Here is a 23,146-nt window from a genome sequence, read left to right as displayed (position 1 = left end):
ATAAACATTTGGTTAAATTGAACTGTATAAAATCTTGGGCTGTTAATTATTTGGAGATGATACAAAAAGGTAGAGTCACAAATCAATCTCTTTATGAAAGAAAGCTTTCTTTTGTGAAATGAACACAGTCTAGTACTAAATTTGGATCTTTTATTTTTTTAACTTGGATATTGTTTTTTAAAGACTGATTTTAGTTATGAGAGGGACAAAATAAAAAAGAATGGGTGATGTGCAATTAACCTATTCCCTGTATTTTAAAACCTACTTTAGTTGATGTTTCAAAGAGGCATATGACTAACAACTTACGATGTGTCCTGTTTTAGCCGGCAGCATTTTTTTCTTTCCTTAAATTTTTTTAATGTTTATTCATTTTTGAGAGACAGAGAGAGACAAAGCATGAGTGGGGGAGGGGCAGAGAGAGAGGGAGACACAGAACCTGAAGCAGGCTCCAGGCTCTGAGCTGTCAGCACAGAGCCGGATGGGGAACTTGAGCTGGACTCGGGGCTCAAACCCATGAACTGTGAGATCATGACCTGAGCCCAAGTTGGACGCTTAACCTATTGAGCCACTCAGGCACCTCAGCAGTTTTTTCTTTCTTAGTGATTTGTAAGTAATAGTGAATTTTAGACCTGCTGACATTTTAGATTTGATGATTAAAAAAAATTTTTTAAATGAGAACTAACGCAGTGGCTATATGCTCTAAATCCATGTGAACAGTTTTAAAAATGACAGTAAATCAGTTTTCTAGAATGGGACACTAAGTTAGATATAACAGTGTAGCCTAGAACTGTCCGAAGGTTGTTATTCCCACTGGCAGTACTAGCATGGAGACTTCAAGTAAAGGTCACACGGTCTTGTTTTGACAGAAAAGAGAAATACAGAATCTAGGAACCAAACAAGGTGTCATGTCACCTAGACTACATACTGTTTTCTATTATTTCTGGGATGGGACATCATATTTTTTGAAGAGATGGTTTGTAGGTGTTATTTTTTTAAGAAATGTTTTATTTTTTAACATTAATTCGTAACTTCTGTTTTAGCAAAGATCACAAAATAAAACACGTTTTTTGAAAAATCATTGATGAAAAAACCCCCCAAAATCAAACCAAAAATGCAGGATCTAACCACTGTGCCAGATTTCATAATGAGGTTAGATTTCATGTGAATTTATATGCAATTATTTATTGTCTTCTCCTACGTCTAGTTGTGCCTTGTAAAATATTTTGAGAGAATTTTCATGGGATACTTAAAAGAAATAAGAATGTAAAATGTCACATCAAGTCATTGATACATGCACTGAGGAATAGCAATTAAAAGCCTGAAAATGCATTTTAAAAATCTAGCTCATTTAATGAAAATTTTATCTCAAATTTTTAGCATAATCATTGGGATTCATAGCACGATTATATAACACCTATCAAAACAATTACTAGTTCATCTTGCAAAGTAATTACAAAGTACATCAAATGGTAAAGTGAAAACCTTTTCTCATTACTATTCATCAACTGAAAGGATAAATCAGGAAGTACATCCTATCCACCAAAGGGGTTTAACCAAAATGGTTATCTTATAAACCTAAAAACTATGCTTGCATCAAGCTCTAATTAGTTCGTAATGACAGGGAATAAGGAAAAGGAAATCAGATGCTCACCTCACCAAGAAAGTCATTGGAAGAAAATCTATCGTAATCCCAGACGGTCACCTCCAGTGTTTTCTTTTTGAGCTACAGTTTAAATCAAAATGTCATTAACGCCATTCCTCATCATACATTTTCATCAAACTCTATTAGAGATCCATTTCTTTTCACTTCCTTGAAGTATGTAAAAAGACTTCAAATTTTATCTAAAAATGTGGGTTTATATTAAATATGTGAGATATCAATGATTTTATAGTCAAAACTAGTGTTTGCTCATCAGAGAACTCAGACTTTTACTAATTTCCTGTTACTCTAACACTCCCCTCAGATTTTAAATATAAAAAGCAGAATCTATAAGTGCTCTTTAAATACATGGAATTTGTAGGTTGCAAAACTGTCTAGGTTATTTAGATTAAATATTTGGATTAGAGTTTTTTTGGCTTTAGTAAATCATCAAAAGACACAAAGTAGCATTGTCTTATTTCTGCAGGTAAATTTAACTTATTTTAAATTCAAGAACCCATATTACAATTTATACCTAGCTTCAACTTCACAATCAAATCAGAAATCTTCCAGAGAACAAATCATAAACCTCCTTTATATCTTTAGCTTAGTCAGCTGTGTTGGTCTGTACAGTTCATCTTCACAATGTCAGATTCTTAAAAGGCCTCAATTTAGAGAAGATAGAGAACTCCTAAAATGTTGTCTAGTGCAATAATACATTTTTAACTTTATTTATCTATTTTGAGAGAGAGAGAGAGAGAGAGCAGGCACACACAAGTAGGGGAGTGGTAGAGAGAAGTAGAGACAGAATCCCAAGCGGCACAGAGCCGAATGCTGGGGTTGAACTGACAAACAGTGATATTAATACCTGAGCTGAGGTCAAGAGTCAGATGCTTAACTGACTATGCCCCCCAGGTGCCCACTAATAATGCACTTATATACACTAAAATCTTTGCTTTGTATTGTTTATGAAAGTCAAATACAGCCAGGTATTATTTTTGTAATGTACATATAAAATCATTATGGTGTATACCATAACCTTATCCAATGTATTATGTCAATTATATCTCAATAAATCTGGAAGAAATAAAAGAGATTGGCCAAAGTTTTAAAAATATATAGCCAGTTGGAAAATACTTTCCTTCAAAATATGACAAACATAGCCTAGTCTGTTGAACTACGTACATTCTGAAATAATTGATGGAAAATGTTCCACTGGTCTTATATCTTTGCTTAAATTTTGGCTGTTTTGTCAAAAGCCCACATTTGCATTCATGGTATCTTTGAACTGTACCCATTTCCTTTCACTGGCTTTCTTATATGTATTTTACTCATTTTTTCTTTTTTCTTTTTAAATTTTTTAATGTTTTATTTATTTCTAGGAGAGAGAGAGAGAGAGAGACAGAGTGAGCAGGGGAGGGTCAGAGAGAGAGGGAGTCACAGACTCTGAAACAGGTTCCACGCTCTGAGGTGGCAGTCAGCACAGAGCCCGACGTGGGGCTCAAACCCACGAACCGCTAGATCATGACCTAAGTGAAAGTTGGACACTTAACCGACTAAGCCACCCAGGCGCCCCTTTACTCACTTTTTCTTGTCTGTGTGGCAAAATTGGTAGACTACAATCTTTCAATACTTTTATCATTGCTATTCTTATATTAGTCTAAATCTCTCATAGAAAAATAACCATTGCGTACCTGTTCCATGGAGATACTTTTATAAATTACTGTCTGATTCCACTCAGGATTAAGACTCTTTTGAACATATTTAGTTCTCCTCTTGTACTCAGCACTGAATTAGAAGAAAAAAAGAGTTACCTTGAGTATTCATCTTAACTGATGACTTCATAGTCAACAGGAAGGGCATGCAGACATTTTAAGATGATATTTTGTTTTAAATCATTATGCAATCATCTCCTCATCTTCCTGTCTTAAGCCTTATTTTAAGTTGAATAAAAAAAATGACAACTTAAGTCTATGTTGGATGATTTGGGTTTTATTTGCCCTGGAGTAGTTTTTTAAAGAAAAGCTTTTTAGTGTTCCAGCTATACTGTAATTTTGGAAATCTTTCCCCTCCTGAATGCAGGAGATAATTACATGAACTATATGGTAACATCTATACCTGACATTAATCAACTGATGGGGCTGAATTATCATTGTTGCTATTAGCCTATGTAACCCTTTATCTAATCTTCACTGCCTTTTTCCTGAATTTTCTGCCCAGCCTTCAATCTCACGTCCTAGATAACCCTTCAGTTCTGGTGGGCACCTGAGTCTGGAAAACCAACCTACTTGTCTGGAGTCCTTTCATGTGCCTTGACATGACAAGGTGCCTCCGCTAAAGGGACTGGATTCTCACCGTGGATTTGTTGTGTTCCTAACTATGGGCAGACTCACTCTTGCTAGTTCCTGGTCTCAAGCAGTGCCACATCCTGGAATGCCTCTTGCTGTTTTGCTGGCACAATTTACCCTATCCATTCTAGACAGAGCTGTTGAGAATCAAGCTCCAGTTCACCACCAACCTTCAGAATTTCCTTCTTCTGTCTCTGACTTTATTCTCTTTCTTATCAGCATATGCAAGGACAGTCATTTCCAACACTGACTACATACTGGGATCAGCTAGGAATCTGAGTTGTAAGGCTGCAAAGAGGGCAATCAGAACTGCACCCATAGCTCCTGGCCCAGCACTTCCGAAGACATCCTGATTTAAGAGGTCTGGGGTGAGGCTTGAGTATCAGAATTTTTTAAATCTCCTGGGTAAAACTAATGTGCGGCCCAGGCTGAGAACCATTGAACTTATGTTTCTCAAGACCTCCCTCATCTTTCAGCCATGGTGAACTGAATCCAAATTAAGAAATAAAGCATCGGCCTTCTCTCTTCTCACCGACTCATCTGTACAAAAATAAAAGCAGGATTTGACAATGTTTTCATTCAAGATAAATTGCAAGTAATTTTGGGGCAGTATATATGTAGTGATTTGAAGAAATGGGAATTCTCATGTACTTTAGATAGTATAAATTTATACATACTTTTTAGCTGAATTTAGATGGATTTTAGATGAAACTGGTGAAGCTTATGTACCTAAACACCCAGAAAATTCTAGTTTGACTTATTCCACTTCTATCTAGAGAAGTTCTCCTCCCACCTGTGCACAAGGAATGTGCTCAAGAACATTCACTGTAACATTGTTTCTAACAGCATATATAATAAATGATAAATGGAATATATTCATTCAGCGAAATAGTCAGAAGTTAAAACAAATAAAATATACCTCCATATATCAAGATGGATAAATCTTGAAAAAAAGTTGAGTAAAAATTTGCAGAAGGATAACGAAAGTAAGTTATCATGATTTAAAATTAAAATCCCGTAAGGTAACACAGTAAACTATTTATGTATACATGTATATGTAATAAACATATATTAATACCATAAGATAGCTTGGGATTTATAGGTATTAAGTTCTATTTAGTGGTTATCTCAGGTGGACAGAGGAATGGTTTCAGGGGTACATATAAAATGTTTTTGAATAAAAATATTGAGGTCTATATAGCAGAATATTAAAATTTGGTAGAAGTGAATGTCAAGAACAGAAGTATTTGTTATTTTCTATGATTTTCAGTAAGCTTGAGATATTTTACAATAAAATTTCAAAATAACTCTGGTAAACTATGTTCCTTTTAGCTTAAGTTTTTTATTTTTTAAAAAATGTTTTTATTTATTTTTGAGAAAGAGAGAGAGAGAGAGAGAGAGAGAGAGAGTGAGAGAGCCAGAAGGTTAGGAGCAGAGAGAAAGGGAAAGAGAGAATCTGAAGCAGGCTCTGTGCTGACAGCAGTGAGCCCAATGTAGGGCTTGAACTCACAAACGATAAGATCATGACCTGAGTACAAGTTGGATGCTTAACCAAATGAGCCACCAAGGTGCCCAAGTTGATTCTTTTTTAATGATGACATAGGAAGAAGGAATGTGACCACTTTCAAGATAATAACAAGTCATGGTTGCTACTCTAGAATTCATGGCTATTTCTTTAGGCAGGTATACTTAGAAGAAAAACATATGGTAGTATGACTTTTAAAGCTTCTTTTTGTTTTGGACTTTCTTATGAAGGTAAGGAGGTCATGGGGATGCACTAAGGATAAAGTTCTTAATACAGTAAATAGTAGTAAATTATTTTTTCAATGATAACAAATCAAATGCATAGTTTTTAAAAAAGATGGGAATTAATGTCAAATAAAAACTCCAGTATTTTCACTAAGATTCTAGATATTGTCAATATATATGAAAATGGTCTGTATTATTAAAGTCTTCAAAAGGATTTATTATTCATACTCTTTTCTGAATCTATGAATATGAATAATTGTTACTATAATTTTTCACATTTTTTTCACTTATATATTTAGCAAAAGTTCTTGGTTTATATGTAAAAAGCAACTTATAAAGAAAGCACATTGAAATAAAAACAGCTAACATTCATTCCATGCTTAGTTTTTCCCAGGCAGAGTTGTAAATGCTTTTTATGTGCTAACTCACTTAACCCTCCGGGCAATTCTGTGAGACAGGGTAGGAAAGAACAATAATCAGTGGAATTCAAGTCTGTTGAGAAGGTGGCATAGTTATTCACTGGCAGGACCACGATCCAGGCATAGGGAAACTTGCTGCTCTTAAATGTAAGCTCTATGGACTCAATTGATTAGGTTCACAATATTTGTATAATCCATCAGTTTCTTAATTTCAGGCTTTATCAGCTGCAGTAACTACTTTGTCTTCTTTACCATATAATCTAAAGTCCTTCACTTCAATTTGATATATAGATTTCCTATATATGTAACATAAATGATATACAATATGTGTGTATATAGACACATACAGAAAATTAGGCAAGTTTTGGAGGTGTTTAAGGAAACTCTGAGGAGGATACCCCGAGACAGTGTTGTGGAACCAGGGATGATTACTTTAAATAATTGTATCTTGCCCAGATACACTCAGAAATAACCCAAACTGGGCGAACTTTATGTTATTAATGAATATAATTCTTTACTTCTCTCTAGACTCTAAATGTTCGTTTCTTTTAGGACTAATGTAGGTAAACACAACTGGCCTTCGCTCTTCCTGGTTGAGCCATGTAAATGATCATGAAATCCTTTGCAGTTTTTTGTACTTGAATTTTATGACACAGAGATGGTCACACAAAGCCACTTCCTCAGCAACACTTGTTTTTTAACTACCACAGACCGACCCCCTTGAACATGATCTGATTGGGTTGTGGAGCCACTTCACATAACTGAAAACTCTCTGCACTTCTCACATCCATATCAGAATCTGGATTTACAAGCTACAGATGCTGAGGCAGAGGGCCTCTTCCAAGTGAGCATAAATGAGGCTGAGAAAAAATTGGAGCTCCTTATCCGTTTCCTTCTATGTCTGGAAAACACGCTATATTCCCTCTTGGGAAGATTGCAATAATGATATTATACTAGGACAATTAGGCCGTATCTAATAATCAGAGAAGATTTTTAACAAGGGAAAATAAAAAGTCAATTAATCAAGATAGTACATGGTGCTAATAAAGAAAAATTAACCTTTCTCTTTTTGAAGTTTTGACTAATTTCTTTTCGCTTTCATTTTTTAATTATTGACCAGGTATTTTCTCCTGAGTAGATCTGCTTTTGAGGCAGGCACAAAAAGATATTTGAAATTCAATTATTCTCCCCTAAACTGGCAGAAAAACAGTGCTCTGAGTTTCTCTTTTTAATTTCAAAAAATAATGAGAAAATAGAATGGAATATGATGGCTTCTTTGTATTTCACTTTCACAGAATTAAAATATTGAAGGTTTTTATTTCTTTTATTTGGTTTTCCTTTATTGGAAATTATATATATTATATTATATATACACACATGTACATATATACACATACACACATACATACACATACATATACAAATACATGAAGACACAACACAGACATATATACACATACATATATATAGAAAAACACAACACACACACACACACACGTATTTCTTTACTAAAAAAATATAGTAAGTGCAATAAAGGAACACACAAACACAATTTATTTTTAATTACTCCTCTAAGGATTTTCCTTTGATTTAGAAAGAAGCTACTATCATATCCCATTTTATAAGCTCTGTTGTTCTGTGCAGTATTGTGTTTTTGGCACATCACTTTTTTGTCCTCTGTGCTCCCTGAAGTCAGAGCCCATGGCTGTCAACTCTAACCTCAGCTACTAGTACACTGTCTGGATAATGTGCCTAAAGAAATGTTTATTGGATGGATCCTTAAAACATGCTTCTACTTTTCTCTCCTTAAAATGTACTGAAATGAAGCAAGTTTTGGCCTTAGAATTGTAAATGCATACAACACCTGTCCCTGATATACATAGGTCTTGAAGGATAGTCTGATATGCCAACAAGGAGAAAGTCCAGCCAGGAATGGAACTTCAAGGTATTATGATCTCTAAAATCAGCTTCAATCAAAGCAAAGTCTCATTAATGGGAAAAAATCTGCACTTTGTTAAATGGTGTAATGAGAGTAAACCAGAATGGGATCCTTCGTATATGCTCATTTCCATTTTTTAATTATTCAGGGACAACTTCTGAGTTCATGTACTTTTCATGCTCTTTCCTGGTCTTTCTTTCAACTCATCTTGGTGCTGACATTTGGGCTTTCAGAGCTTATGAGTATATTGATCCAAGGGTGGGAAGAGGAAGTGAAAGGAGACCAGAAAATTGGACCAGTGAAAGTCATATCAGTTCAAAGGTCTTTTATTTTTTAATTTTAAGAATGACAGATGTATTACATTTTATTATTGAGGAAAATGAAGTTCAAAGTTGTTTAGTTTCCTATACAGTGATGTTAAATAATTTGGTGTAATTCTGTAGTCCAAGTATTCTGCATCTCTTTCTGTAGGGATAACTGACCACTGGCTACCTGATGTAGCCAATCATAAAATATGAATAATCCCACAACTTTGTTTTAAACATTTATTTACTTTGTCTTTTGAGAGAGAAAGAGAGACAGAGAGAGAGAGGAGGGGAGGGGCAAAGAGACAGGGAGACAGAATCCCAAGCAGGATGTGTGCTGTGAGCACAGAGCCTGATGTGGGGCCTGAATCCATGAAATCTGAGTTCATGACATGAGCAGAAACCAAGAGTCATAGGCTTAACCGAATGAGCCACCCAGGTGCCCCAATAATCCCTCAACTTTCTTAAATGCAGGCTTCATTAGCTGAATTGTCTTTGTTGTCTACCCTATAATCTACCCTACAATCTAAAATTCTTCACCTCAATTTAAATATATATATGGGCATATATATATTTCCTATACATAAATCATATATATTTGTATATATACACATATGATAACAATTTTAGGCCAGTTTTAGAGTAGCTTAGGGAATTATAAATGGTATAAAGAGGGTGTAATTGTATATAGTACTGGCAATAATAGCAAGTGCCATTTACAGAGTGTTTATTATGTGCCAGACATTATGCTTATCGCTTTCGGTGGTTTACTCTGTTTCACAAAAAAGTCTGGGAAGGGTACTATTATTATATTTAGCAGCAGAGGAAGCCATTTTAGAGAAACCTCACAACTTCTAAGAGGCAGGGCTAAAATTCAAATCCAAGTTCTTTAGGACTTTACTCACTGGCCCCCTCAGCCAAAATGACAATGTCAGTACCTTATCATTATCATTCCTTCTCACATTGACAGTTCTCAGAGATGATGAAAGTGACTTATCAATGAAACATATAATGAGAAAGTGACTTCTAGATCTTTGAAGTTGTGACCAGGTCATTCCAGACTGTTTCAAACAATATTCACATTTACAAAACATACTCTCTTTTTTAAGTTAAATGCAGACAATCATTGTGATTCTGACAACCCCTGCTCCCTGCTTCTCTAAGGAAAGGATATGAAGGTTCTGCATAAAGTGATTGATAATATCTGTTCTAAAATGACACTATCTCTCTCAACCAAACTAATTTTGCCCATCAGTCTGAGAAATCTGGATGGTATCTTCAGAGAGCTAGCCACAGCAAGCAACCTTTCAGAATATCAAATTTACTATTTTCCACGATTAAGTGGCTGCAAGGAAACAATTTCTGGCCACCAGAAAGGGTGTGGTTACTGACCCTATTCTTTACAATATTTAAATATCCATGCCTTGCAAAATCAAAAACAACCTCTTTAGGGCAACAGCTTGTCAGGATTAGAAAAGATGTCAAATGTTAATGTCACAGACGAAAACAAATCCTGTACCATTAATATTTTGGATGGGATTTAAATTCTCACCATCTTATTGCTACAGATGGTACAAGATTCACTTCCCGACTAAATACATAACACATGTAGTATATAATGTAATGAAATGTGCAAAAGAATGCTTCTAGTTATGTATCTAAGAGAGACTCTGAGGTAACAATGTGATGATGTAACGAGTTATGAACTCTCTTAGAAAAGAGTTTCCTACTATTGGCAAACAATGAAGGATGCTCTTGTGTTGTTGCCACCACGCTAGAACAGGCAGATTATGGCATTCTATTGCATAGCAAATCCTCAGTGGGGCAGAAGCTATAATGACACGGAAATGTTTCAATATCAGGTCTAAGTGACAGACAAGGACCACAAAACTCCGGTCTTTAAGATGAGATCCCATGTCTACTACAGGACATCCAGAAGATCAGTTAATTTCTTTTGAGAAATGAATCTAGATTTTGTTTTTATTTGTAATAGACCCAGGAGCACTGAAGCCATGGTTATCACACGAGAAGCTAAATGAATTGTAGTGGACAAATTATAGTTGAAAACTAGGTATATCTAATTTCAGGGTGGTATTTCTTTATCCGTATTTTTCTGTTTGCAACAGAAAATTTTCCATTATTTTCCATTTTTTTCTACTTTTCCATTTTTCCACCGCACACATTTGCTAAGCCTTTTTAGTAATGTAATCAGAACAATTTTCTGGTAGCCTAATTCAATAGATACCAACATGTAAAAAGATACAAATGAACTACAGTGAATGTATACATTCATATGTATACATACAAACTCTAGACATCACAGCACAACTTGACACTGAAAGAGCCAACTCTACCTTGCATTCTGGACAACCATGACTTGACTGCATTGATTCCAGAGTGAGAGTGAAGGATACAACAGGCAAGTTGGAAAGACAGGAAGAAAAAAAAGTTAGGAACAGAAACAAGGAAGAAAATATGAGAATAATAACCAGAGGAGCTATACCAGAACATATAAATAACATGAGGCAGAAAACAATCTCAGAGCTAAAGTGAAAATAATACAACCTAAATGGAATAAACCCCAAGGCCTTGGCCACTGTAATAATTAGGAGTAATTTAATAAAAGGTTTACAAGTTGAATAGAGGCAGCTTATTAGCTGATAGATCCCACCCAGCAAGCTTGTTTTGTGGGACAAAATACATGGAGATGGCTCGAGGTGGGGAGCTCACTCTGCATTTCACTGGAGTCCCCTGTTACTCACCCCAGAATGACTGACATATTCATGTTACCTGCCTGGCCTTTCCAGTTACTCAAGTTTGCAAGAGTCTAATTGAAACATACCCTGTAATAAATAAAAGAGAGGCACTCTCATATAGTATAGAGGTGGCACTCTCCAGGATATTACTAGAGAAGACAGAAAGTAAAAGACACTGTTTTATTTTCATTCATTCATTAGCAACTGCCAATTAAAGATACACCCTAGGCAGTGATTTCTTCTTGTCCCATAATATTATCATTAAATAACACTGAAGGCCTAATGACCCAAAGACAGAATGAAGTTATCAATTTATTGTTATACTCACATGAAAAAAAGTAGCCAAATTACAGTTGTATTCCTTATGATATAAATTAACATAAATAAAAATTCTCCTTTCCTGTGCTATCTGGCTAGCTGGTGATCCTTATAAATTAAATGCAATGATTTAAAATGAGAACTCCACACCAGCAATTCTAAGTTTCTAAATAAAATTATTAGGATAAAAGTACAGGCTGCATCCACAATTTGATCTAGTACCTAGAAATTTTCAAATTATTTTCTGAGTATTACCTATATTTGATTTCCTAGCAAAACTATTTACTGGTTCTCTGCTCACCTTGGCTCTGTCAATGTCAATAGGAAAAAAAAAATAATCTCAAAAGTACTGGTGATCTGCCCGTGGTGATATAATTAGTCAACAAAGAGCAGATTCAAAGACAAGGAATAGCTCTAACTTGGATCCTGTTCAAACAAACCAACTATAGTCATACCACATGCGGTGTATGATTTCAAAGCTTTTAAATCAGTTGAGGTTCATTTTATGGCCCAAAAGATAGCTTATCCTGGCGACTGTTTCATGGGCACTTTATGTATTCTGTACTGATGGGAAGAATGTTCTATAATTATCAATTAGGACTTCAAACCAACTAGGAAAATATTATGAGGTAATTGGGGAAATTAAGGAATTATCTAAACATTTAAAATTATAATGGTTATAAGTGGTGTTATGACTATTTGCAGAAACAAAAGTTGTAATAGTTGAGATCCACTTTAAAATAATCTGGATAAGGGGATTGTATGAGGGTAAAAATGAGACATGATTGGGTAGGAGATGATAATTGCTGGAACTAAGTAATGAGTATGGGGTTGGTCATTATACTATTCTTTTTCTCATGTGTAACCATTCAAATTTTCCAAATATAAAGCAATATTCAAATGTTACTCACGTTAAATTAAAAATGAATAAAAATAAAACCGGAGCCTTCAAATTACCAGCCTCAAATTCTTTTTATCATACCTCCAATGGTTGATTATTTATGGTTCCAAGATGCAAATTTGGCTAATAGAAATTCTTCAGGTAAGGTATAATGATCTGTTGGGTCCACATTACTGTTTTTGAAACCGTCCTTGAGTACTGATTTATATATTAGAACATAGCAATTTGCATTTATCATGTGAAAATTAAACATCTCTAAAGAGCATTTGCTTATATATCACATTTAGAGCATTTGCTTATATATCACATGAGATTCAGAGATAGTTTTCATTTACAAAATGCTTACCATACTTGTTAAATATTTATGTAATATTCAAAATTTCAAATATTACTCTTATATTCTTATTTTATAGTTTTTAAAACAATGATCTGAAAATACACATACAAATAAGGATATATTAATAAGTCACTTAATGAACATGTAATGTACCAGCTAATAATATAAAATAAAACAGTAACTTATGAGTCTTGAACATTAGTTTAACAAGTGAAATTGGAAAGGTAAGCTAAGTCACTAAATCTGCCACAAATAATTCCTTAAATGCTTTCACAATCCATCTAACAGGTTATAGAGCTTTCTAGATTCAAAATACTGACTGTTTCATCAAGACAGATTTTTTTAAGATCAAGGCTCCCCTAACCTTTTAAGGCTTAATTACTCATTTTTATTTCCATTTTATAAATATGTGAATAAAGCTAAGGAAGATACATTAAACTCTTTAAAATTATAGACCGGAAACACCAACACTATGTTTGAATCTATGGGATGCAATACGTAAAAGACACTGTTTGTTCACTTACCCTCTCCCAGGAAGAAGGTACACTTTAACAAAGGGGTCCGAATAGCCGTTGTTGTCTCGAGGAACAAGGTTTCTTGCTTGGAGAATGTGGATTATGAGATTTCCAAGATCATAGTTGATTTGAAGCTTAAAGGGACATCAAAATAGTCCATGAATATCATTGTGTTATTTTTAAAAACCCATGTGAGTATTCAATAACTTACCAGCATTTTTTTTATTCTCATGAGGAGCATCAACCCTCATTTCCATTTTATTTGAAACTGAACAGACTAGTTTATGCCAAATTTAATTGAGAGCGCTCAGGCACATGCTAATTACTAGTGTGTATGCTGTTCATTCTTTCCATGGTTAAAGTTCTGGCCTGTCTAAAATTTCTTCTAATAAATTAGAAGAAAAATCATACAGTAAATGCTAGTGGCATTTCTGAACTGAATGTAAGCTCCTAGAAAAATAGTAAATGTTAGCATTCATGAATACAGTTACTAGGACTTTGGAAATAAGTTAACTAATTGATAAATTTATTACAAAATGTCTTTTGTATTTCACCAAATAATTAGCAGTAGATGGAATCGTTATTTAAAGATAGAGCTGTTAGTCTGAAATGTAAGAATACTTAAGAATATGTAGATATTCTCTCTTCCTATATTACATTATATTACCTATAGCTTTTTTTTTTCCTGTACCTGCTTTTCTAATGGAGTCAGAGATTAACAAAATCTTGTTCTTTGATTTTAAAAGCTGCAGAGGAAAGAAGAGGGGCTGCCTCCTCAATGCTGAATGGCTATTACACAGTTGTCACTGAATAGGAAAAGATGAATAATTCAAATAAATAATTTCAGAAGACCACATAATCCAAAATCATGGAACTAACTCATTTTTCTACTTCAAAATGTAAAGATTTTTATGGCAACATTCTGAATAACCCTCAATTTTGCTTGATGGTGTTTTTGTTTACCAAATAACAGAAAGAAAGAACTTGGTATTTCAAAGGAAAAAAGTCCATAAATAAAAATTCTAACCTAGTTTTTATAATCAGACAAAACAAGTATGCTATGCTTAATGTTGAAAATGGGATAATTTAGAGGAGTCAAACTCTATTTATTAAAGAAAAATTTTTCATGTTTTATTTATTTTTTAGAGAGTGAGGCAGACAGACAGAGTACAAGCTGGGGAGGGGCAGAGAGAGGGGGAGACACAGAATCTGAAGCAGGCCCCAGGCTCTGAGCTGTCAGCACAGAGCCTGACACGGGGCTCGAACTTGTGAACCGTGAGGTCATGACCTGAGCTGAAGTCAGATGCTTAACCAATTGAGCCACCCAGATGCCCTGCCCCTGAGTCAAACTCTACTTAAAATTTGATAGTCAAAATAATTCCTAACTTTAGCATAATTTTGATCCGGTTATCCTTTGTGGCAGAAAAAGAATCTTCATTTGCTTCTCTAAACACAGCACAAGCTCAGAGTTTGACCATCCTGAAAGTGATGTGACATAAAACAAAGGGGGAGAAAATGGGAAGTTTGGAACTGCAGAATTGTGGACTCTTATGGAGTACTGGAATAGGGAGTATTTCGGCAGTTAATTTCACTGAGATTTAGAACAGTTTCCAAACTGTGAAGGAGACATTCTCCCCCATTGACTCTTTTCTTTGCCAGCCACTTTTATCTGATGAGGCACGAAAACCATTTCTTACTGAAATGAAAACTTACAGGCTACCCTTAAAAGGTGCTTTTCAAAATGTATGCTGCAGGGCCTTAGAGAACACTTAGGATTGCTCAGATTAGCTTCTGAGACAGACTGAAGCGTCCCCAGGAACCCTCCACCAGCCTCACTCCAATGCTGGGAGATTTGGATGTCTGTGTAAGGTTCCATTCGCAAAAAGGTTTTGCTACAAGAAAATAAATAAATAAAACAGAAATCACGATCATGAGAAAATATTGAAAAAGAAAAGAAAATAGCCTGCGAGTTAAGAAGGAAACTCTAGTGAGTTTCCACTAGACAATGAAATATTACTGCTCAAGGGAAAAGGAAATAAAAGAAGAACAAACAATAACAAGCCAAAAAAGAAACAAGTGAATGCTGGTCCATGAGCAAGAAGTTAAAAAAAAAAATGCAGGGGGTGGGTAAGAGAGAAAAATCTGTGGATCAGAAACTCAGAAACTCTAGCATTTTCTTTGCTCCTTGTGAAATATAGAAAGATCAGGTTGGGGCTTCTTAGAAAAAAGAAATAGCAGGAATTCAAGATGTGCAGCACAGAGGTAACAAGGCTCAAGCTGCTGGGTCCTGCTCGGCAAGGTGCCTGCATTCTGTCCCTCTTTCCATGACATGCTCGCCCTCCGCTTTTGCCTTCATCAGTGTGAGCCTAGATAATCACTGCACTGATTTCTTTGTCTTTGTGTCCTCCCCTTTATAAGCTTTCCTGGAGGCCATTGAGGTATGAAGTCTTATTATATATCCCTTTCAATTAGTCTCTCCCTTTTTCCACCATATTTACTGATCACCCTACTGTAGTGGCTAACAACCCTCAGCTGGTGTGCAAGGTTCTTTTTAATTTGGTTTCAACTTATCTGTACAGGAACATTTCATTGCAGCAAAGCTGATCTCTCCCTTTGATTACTCTCTGCCGGCAGAACCTTTCCTTGAAACGTTGCTTCTTCCAGGAACACACTCCCCCTTTCTCTGTGCTGATTCACAAATTAGTTCAAGTCTGTTGTCCTTAGTGAATTCTTTCATGAAAATCTCCACTAGAATATGTTGGGGACACAGCTAAGACTCAGTGTTCTCTCCCCCTTATCTGAAACTTACTATCTTCACATAGTTATTTTACATCGTGTTACTTTTTTCTACGTGATTTTTCTTATCTATCCTGAATTACTTTTGGTATAATCTAAAGCACATTTTTAAAACATTTTTGACTATGACTCACAGTGAGAAATACAGGTTAGGATACAATATACCACAGAAACACATACATATAGAACTAAAAAAGATAGTGATTTACACTATTTTTCTTCTGTTTTCCTAGTCTAAATCCCCTAAGTTGATTTTACAAATTACAAATGGGTTATGACCCCTGGCATGAAAAACACTACTCTAGAATTGTTCAACAATTATATAACAACTGTTGGTAGGAGGAAGAAAAGAGAATAGTATTGGACTCATGAAACTCTTAAAGAGGAACCTTCACATTTCCAAAACAATCTGTCCCGTCTGAAACACGTTCAACAAGTATAAACTGAGACATAAAACTTACTGATTCTGCTAAGGCATCAGACAGATTTCAAATTATAGAGTTCCATACCTATAATTAGATTTTATAAACCGTATAGTGTACTAAAATATTCTTCTATAAAATTGTATTTTTCCTTTACCTGCACATATAAACCAGGAAAAGTTCTAACAGTGTTTACAATTTCAATAGACCAGTGAGGGGAGAAGAAAGAGCCAAAGAAGATGGTATAATGATGATTTTTAAAGAAAACTTTCATACCTGAATTTCCCCCGTAATTGGATGAGAGACAACCTTGGCTGCATCAGTAGGCTGCAATATTAAAAACATATATTAATGGATAAGCCCTTCATAAAACTTACCATTTCAACTTCCTTGTGAAATTCATTTCTATTTGGTCAGAGCACGCTGCCTGGAAAGTGTATTTCATCCGTTTGGCTGTTTCAGATCATGGTATCTACTTATACTTCTCAATGTCTGTTTAATTTTATAGATATATAAATCTAGTTTTCATTTTGTTCAGCCTGTTTGGAAGTTCTAATTTTATACCTGTAGGGCTGTATTTTCAATTACTTAATGAAACAAATACTTTGGTTTAAAGCATTCGATTTAAGTATGTACAGGTTGTAGCGATCTTTAGCGAAAGGATAGACTCTTTCTAGACTGACTGACTGGGAGCAGAGACCACAGAAGCCTATTCTTGCTTGCCTTCGATGGGTGGTCAATCCCTCCCTGCTGCCTTCTGGAGTGAAGCACCCAGGCAATCACTTCTTAGTATTTCACATTCCTCAATTACTGTTCTACCCTATTCTCTACAAGTTCTCACTTACTTAATAAGTTCCTTACGTCAGTAAAGCCTTAAAAACAGTTAGGAATGTGACTTGATAAACTGGTTCAGGATGCTAAAAAACTGACTGATTGCTGACGTGTTGTATTTCAAGCAGTATTTGTACAAAAGGAGAGATGATGTCCTGGACTCCAGATCTGTAACAGAATTTCAGGCAATGTGGCGTCAACAGGTGGAGATATTTACTAAAATAGAGGCAAGCCTGCTACCCTCAAAGTAAAGCCCTGTCTGCCTACATGTACATAATTTGCTTTGTTTTAATAATTAACCTGCAAGGATCCATAATATTTAGATGGATGCACTTGTCACTTTTTCCTTTATATTTTTATCCAATAAATGAAAGCAATCCAAAGACAGCTATATTCCAGGTCTTGTTTTACAAAATATCTAAGAACTAAAAATCATGTAATCTTTGTAAAATTATAGAGCTGAGATTAAATGTTCTAGCCCATGTATCCATTATTTACTTCAGCTCATTATTAAGAATGTCCATTCGTTGGGGGCCCCTGAGTGGCTCAGTCAGCTAAGCATCTTGATTTCGGCTCAGGTCATGGTCTCATGGTTCATGGATTTGAGCTCCTCACCGGGCTCTGAGCTGACACGGTGGAGCCTGCTTGGGATTCTCTGTGTTCCTCTCTCGCCTTGCCCTTCCCCCACTCACTCTCCTTCTCTATTTCTCTCTCTCAAAAAGAAATAAACAACTAAAAATGTCCATCCATTAATACTGAAACCATGCTTCAGCTGCAAAAGATAACCTGCCAGTTAGTGAACAATTACATTCACTTAAAAATTATTTTACTGTTTAAATTTAAAGAAAAGCAAACTGAATCTAGAAGAAGGACAATAGAAGTTTCTGAAACTATTGGAATCTTGATTAAAGACAGGGTTTTTCCTAAAACCAGCTTCCTTTGCATTCCAATAAGAAAAACTGTAGAATAACTAACATAAGAAGTAAAAATGTAAGACAAAAAACCCCCACAAAAACCAAAAAAACTCTCACAGAACACAAAGCTAAGTGATTACTCTAGTAAATTATTTTGATTTCTTTTTGACAGCTGTAGCTCACTTGACATGTAATCATGCAACTATCATTAAATTTAGGGCCAAGTATAAATTTATGGACCACTTTTAATTGTTCTGGGTGTGCCAGTAAACCCAAAAGGGTTTGGAGGAATATTTTAAATTATGGAAGGAAGGAGATCAGTATCTGTTGGACATGGAGCAAACTACCAGCTCCAGGTAGTGACATTTAAGGACGAGAGCCAGCTACTTTCCTTCAAAGGATACCATATCTTTGTGAGGCTTGTTTTACTGATTTCAGTGATAAAAAATATTCTTCATGAAAATCCGTGCTTTAAGTGTGGAACAGGCAATCACATCGGTAGCGGCTGTCTGATTTCATGGTTTATGTAGTTGTAAAATGTCCATCAGTTGCACAATAGCCCAATGAAGTGCAGTTTAGTTGTTAACAATGAAACAAATGCATTATTTTTATTTCATTTTATATGTATTATTTTCTCCAGTGGTTACTCAGAAATTAGGACATAAATACTAATTAACTATTTAATAGGTAAAACTGTTTTAGTTATGTCTTTGGGCGTAAGAGAGCTGTGAAAAAAATTAGTGAGATGTTAAGGGTTCTATGACCAGAAAAGTGTGGGAGACCAATGACCTATTTCATAAGAACATTTAAAACTAATGAGTACTTTAATTGAATCATTGAGTTATACTATGACTTGCAAGAAATCATTCAAACTTTAAAGATAAATTGAAGAAGAATTTCAGATACAATAGAGCTTGAGGTGGCAAAATAAAAATTTTGGAGATAAAGATTCATATTGAAACGGTTTTAGTAAAGTAACAATTTGATATAGTCATATACATAGCTTATATAATTCAAACATATATTTAAATAATGTAGGTGCATATTTTAACCACATTTACTCAGAAGAAACCATTTAGAGTATTATAACCAATTAATAATTACCTATGAGTAATCATTTAGAATACTTACTAGATGATGTTCTAAACACCTAAGTATATAATTATGCAAATGATATTTAAACATTTTAGTTTTAATACACTTCTTACATTAATATTTTATAATTTAATACTTAGTCTCATACCTGAAGAAAACACAAAAATGTTAAAACTATAATTCCATAAATTATCTGAAGAACATATGATATTTTCGGACATATTACATGACTCAGGAATATGTAAGTTTCAGACCACCAGTCACTATTTTTATAATTTCTCAATATAGATTCTTTAACCTTATAGGATTTGGAGAACAAATGAAAAAAATGCATCACCTTTTATGAATACTACATGTTGATGGGTCAGGAAGTATCATTAAATTCATTCATTCATGCATCCATTCATTCATTCATTCAGCAAAAACATTTCAAGACACTATACCAGTTAAATGTTAACGATACACACCCCAAAAGGTGAAGAGGTAATGCAGTCCCTTTCTTCAAGAGTACAGCATCTAATGATTATATATTTTGATTAAGAATGTAACTATATTATATACATATCTGAAAAGTGATTAGATGGGATTACTGTGATTACTAGTAAGAGTAAGTCATCTCTATATCATCACTGAATAGAACATATTATGAGCCTAGAGGTAATTTTACATATTCTAGTAGTCACATTAAAAATGCAAGAATGAGATGGTAAGATTAATTTTTAATAATATATTTTATTTAACCCACTTTACTCAAAGTATTATAATTTCACAATGAAGTCAATATCAAAATTATAATGAGATAATATACATTGTTGTTTTTCATACTAAGTCTTCACAATTTGGTATTAATTCATATATATGGTGTATCTCAATTCAGAATGTAGCCACATTTCAAGTGCTCAATTGTCACATGTGGCTACAGTTACAGACACTACGACTCTATAAAATTTTATTCCACCACAAGTGCTGTAAAATCTACAAAGTCTACATTCTTGATATGGAAAAGAATTACTGTAAATCATAAAACATGTCAATATTACTTCCTTGATGCTTGTTATACAATACTTGTTTTCATCTAATCTTTGCCAAAACAGTTAATATATTACAAAAAAAAAAACAACTTCTGCACCTCTGTGTTACAGAGACTCACAAATGCCAGTGACGTTTTAATTCACAATATTTATTTATTTATTTTATTACTGTTCTGTGTAAGCCCCTCCACTATGTGTTTAGAAAGCATGGAGAATATGAGAAATGGTTTTTGGTTCTTAAGGAGCTTGTCACCTAATGGGGAGGATAAAATAAGAAAACTAGTGGCTACAATCAAGACACAAAATGTCTTAAGAGATACGTAAACACTGGACACTTTGGAGGGAGGAGAAAAGGAAGAAAGGGTATCTTCTGATTTTAAGGCAGGATTGGAATATGGGAAGATTTCATGGATGAAGTCTTCATGTTGCTTTTATTTCATTTTTGCTTCAATCACTTTATCACTGGCTCTTCATTTCCTCCAGATTGCAGTGTAAAAGCCAGGGATGGCGTACAATATCCTCCAATTTACAACCATCTAGGCTTCTCCTTTATTTCTTACTCCTGTATCTTTTGTACACCTATGTCCCAGGCACGTCATTTCTGTTTCTGAGATTTTTTTCATGTTGCATTCTCTGCTTGGAATGTTGTTTCTTTTTATCCCTTTACTGAATCAGTTCATTAGCTAAACCCCAGCTTTCCTCACCCCACTTTTCTACATGCCCTCAGTGTACTACTTCATGACATCCAACTTTATACTTCACTGAATTTGTTTCCCTATCGTTCTTCATCTGTAATTAAATCAGTACCTTGTATTTTTTTTTTAGTTTATTTATTTATTTTTGAGAGAGAGAGCGAGAGCGAGCATGGGGGAAGGGCAGAGAGAGGGGGAGAGAGAGAATCCCAAGCGGGTTCTCTGCTGTTAGCACAGAGTCCGATGAAGGGCTGGGTCCCACAAACTGTGAGATCATGACCTGAGCTGAAACCAAGATTCAGACGGTTAACTGACTGAGCCACCGAGGTGCCCTAGATCAGCACCTTTTATGTTACAAGGGACGTCACACTCACTTGGAGATTTTATTAAAACCAAGGCTGTTTCATCCCATCCCCACAGTTTCTAATTCAAAAAGACATAGGGTAAGATCAAGAATTTGCTTTTTTAACATGTTCTTAGATGATGTTGATGTAGTTACTGGGAATAACACTTTAGAAACCACTGTTCTACCCAGTATACATCGAAGGGATTTTATCCATCTCTGTGTCTTGTACAGAGTGTGAACCCTGAAGGTGTTATCCAAAAAATGTCTGTGGAAAGTAGGAATGAGTTGGAAACTCTAATATAGAAAGTTTTTGTTAGCAAGGCTATTGTAAACATTGAACATTATGCTTACTGTGATAATCTCCCAAGGAAAAGCCCTTTTAGACTGAGTAGGAGAGGGTCCCAGGCACAGGTGAGGCAGTCAACAGTCTAGGTAGCTGGGATACTTTTTAAACAGGCTACTGACCCAGTCAGGTCACTGTGCCAGAGATCAGACAGTTGGGGGGTAGTTTAAGAGTAATGAAAAGAGAATGGTGAGTAGAGTTACCAGTAGCGAGTGCAATAATGTTGGAAAAAGAAATAATGTTTTGCTACAGAAAACTGGTGGGTTCAGAGAAGACAGAAACTTCCTAAAGACTTAACAGAAAATCAGAATTCTCAGGATTAAGATTCAGTGTCTAATCAGACATTGTGAATGAAGACAAAAGAGAAGGTAATGATGGTCTCAACATTTTACTTAATTTCCTGGGAGGATGGTGATGTCAGTTGCTAATATATATATGTGTTTGTGTGTATATATATATATACACATATATATGCATATATATACACATATATATGTATATACATATATATACACATGTATATGTATATACATATATATACATATGTATATGTGTATATGTATGTATATATGTGTGTATTAGGATGAGAAACTTGTAGAACTGTGTCCTTGGTTTGGAAACTCTGCTAGCAGGCTTTGTCATTTCTTATGGCCTTCTACCTGAAGATACCAAGAATGGAATGAGAAATATTGGTCTGTAACTCAGAAGACAGGGAGCTTCCATGAGGTAATTCTTGAAAAGTAACACATAACTGCATGTGATAATATATAATTGTGTTAACATTTGTACTGAAATTGAATCTAACCATTCTTGAAATTGTTCTTCATAAGGCCTTGCTATATTTATTTTGCGATATGTCATCCTATGATGCAGTGATTAAGATCATCCTACCTTTGTTGTTTGTTTCTGAATAAAAGAGATTTGAGGGGACATCTCAAATGTGAAACAAACTTTGTTTTCTGAAGTCCAGTCAGTTTACCCAAGTATAGCCTGTCCCTCCCATATATCTTACCAAGTAAAGAGAAATCTTTATCTATGTTTAAAGAAAACAAAACTTTTTCCAATATAGTTTTGACCATAAAAGAATTTCTCCATTAAGAATGAAATCTATGAGGGAAAAGTTACAAATTGTTTACACTGTCATCTGCTTTTATAAGGTTAAAAAATTAATTCTATGTTTTCTTTTAAACCCCTAGTTCCTTAGAAATTTTAATGTTAGAAACATTTATTACAAATGAAGACTTGCAACAAGGAGAGATTTATTAGTATGGAATTAGGGATGCAATTCAAAATGGAAATTCTATATTACTGGTTTTTCTTATTTCTTATTGTCCTAAGTTCTCTTTATTTCTGGGTCTTTTTTTTTTACCTCTTATTTATATTATCAAGTCCAATGTAATCTATATCTTATTTCCAAAAAGATGCAGAACTAATGTTCCATACACAAAGA

General features: G+C 34.7%; 1 protein-coding gene across 1 annotated transcript in view; it reads right to left on the bottom strand.

Annotated features, from left to right (window-relative positions):
- The window catches only part of PCLO (piccolo presynaptic cytomatrix protein), a 420,227-nt gene that overhangs the window by 64,190 nt on the left and 332,891 nt on the right, over nt 1-23,146 (bottom strand). The window contains exons 16-20 of the mRNA XM_077770160.1: nt 16,721-16,771; nt 13,236-13,360; nt 10,754-10,780; nt 3,334-3,427; nt 1,652-1,723 (exon numbers count right to left, since the gene is read on the bottom strand). Of these exons, the coding sequence (XP_077626286.1) occupies nt 1,652-1,723; nt 3,334-3,427; nt 10,754-10,780; nt 13,236-13,360; nt 16,721-16,771 (369 nt within the window). The remainder of the gene's footprint in view (nt 1-1,651; nt 1,724-3,333; nt 3,428-10,753; nt 10,781-13,235; nt 13,361-16,720; nt 16,772-23,146) is intronic.

The sequence above is a fragment of the Crocuta crocuta genome, unplaced genomic scaffold, assembly GCF_008692635.1.
Source record: "Crocuta crocuta isolate KB4526 unplaced genomic scaffold, BGI_CrCroc_1.0 scaffold424, whole genome shotgun sequence".
NCBI classification, from domain to species: domain Eukaryota; kingdom Metazoa; phylum Chordata; class Mammalia; order Carnivora; family Hyaenidae; genus Crocuta; species Crocuta crocuta.
Note: the sequence above shows the minus strand (reverse complement) of the source record. Positions and strands in the feature narration are given on the sequence as shown.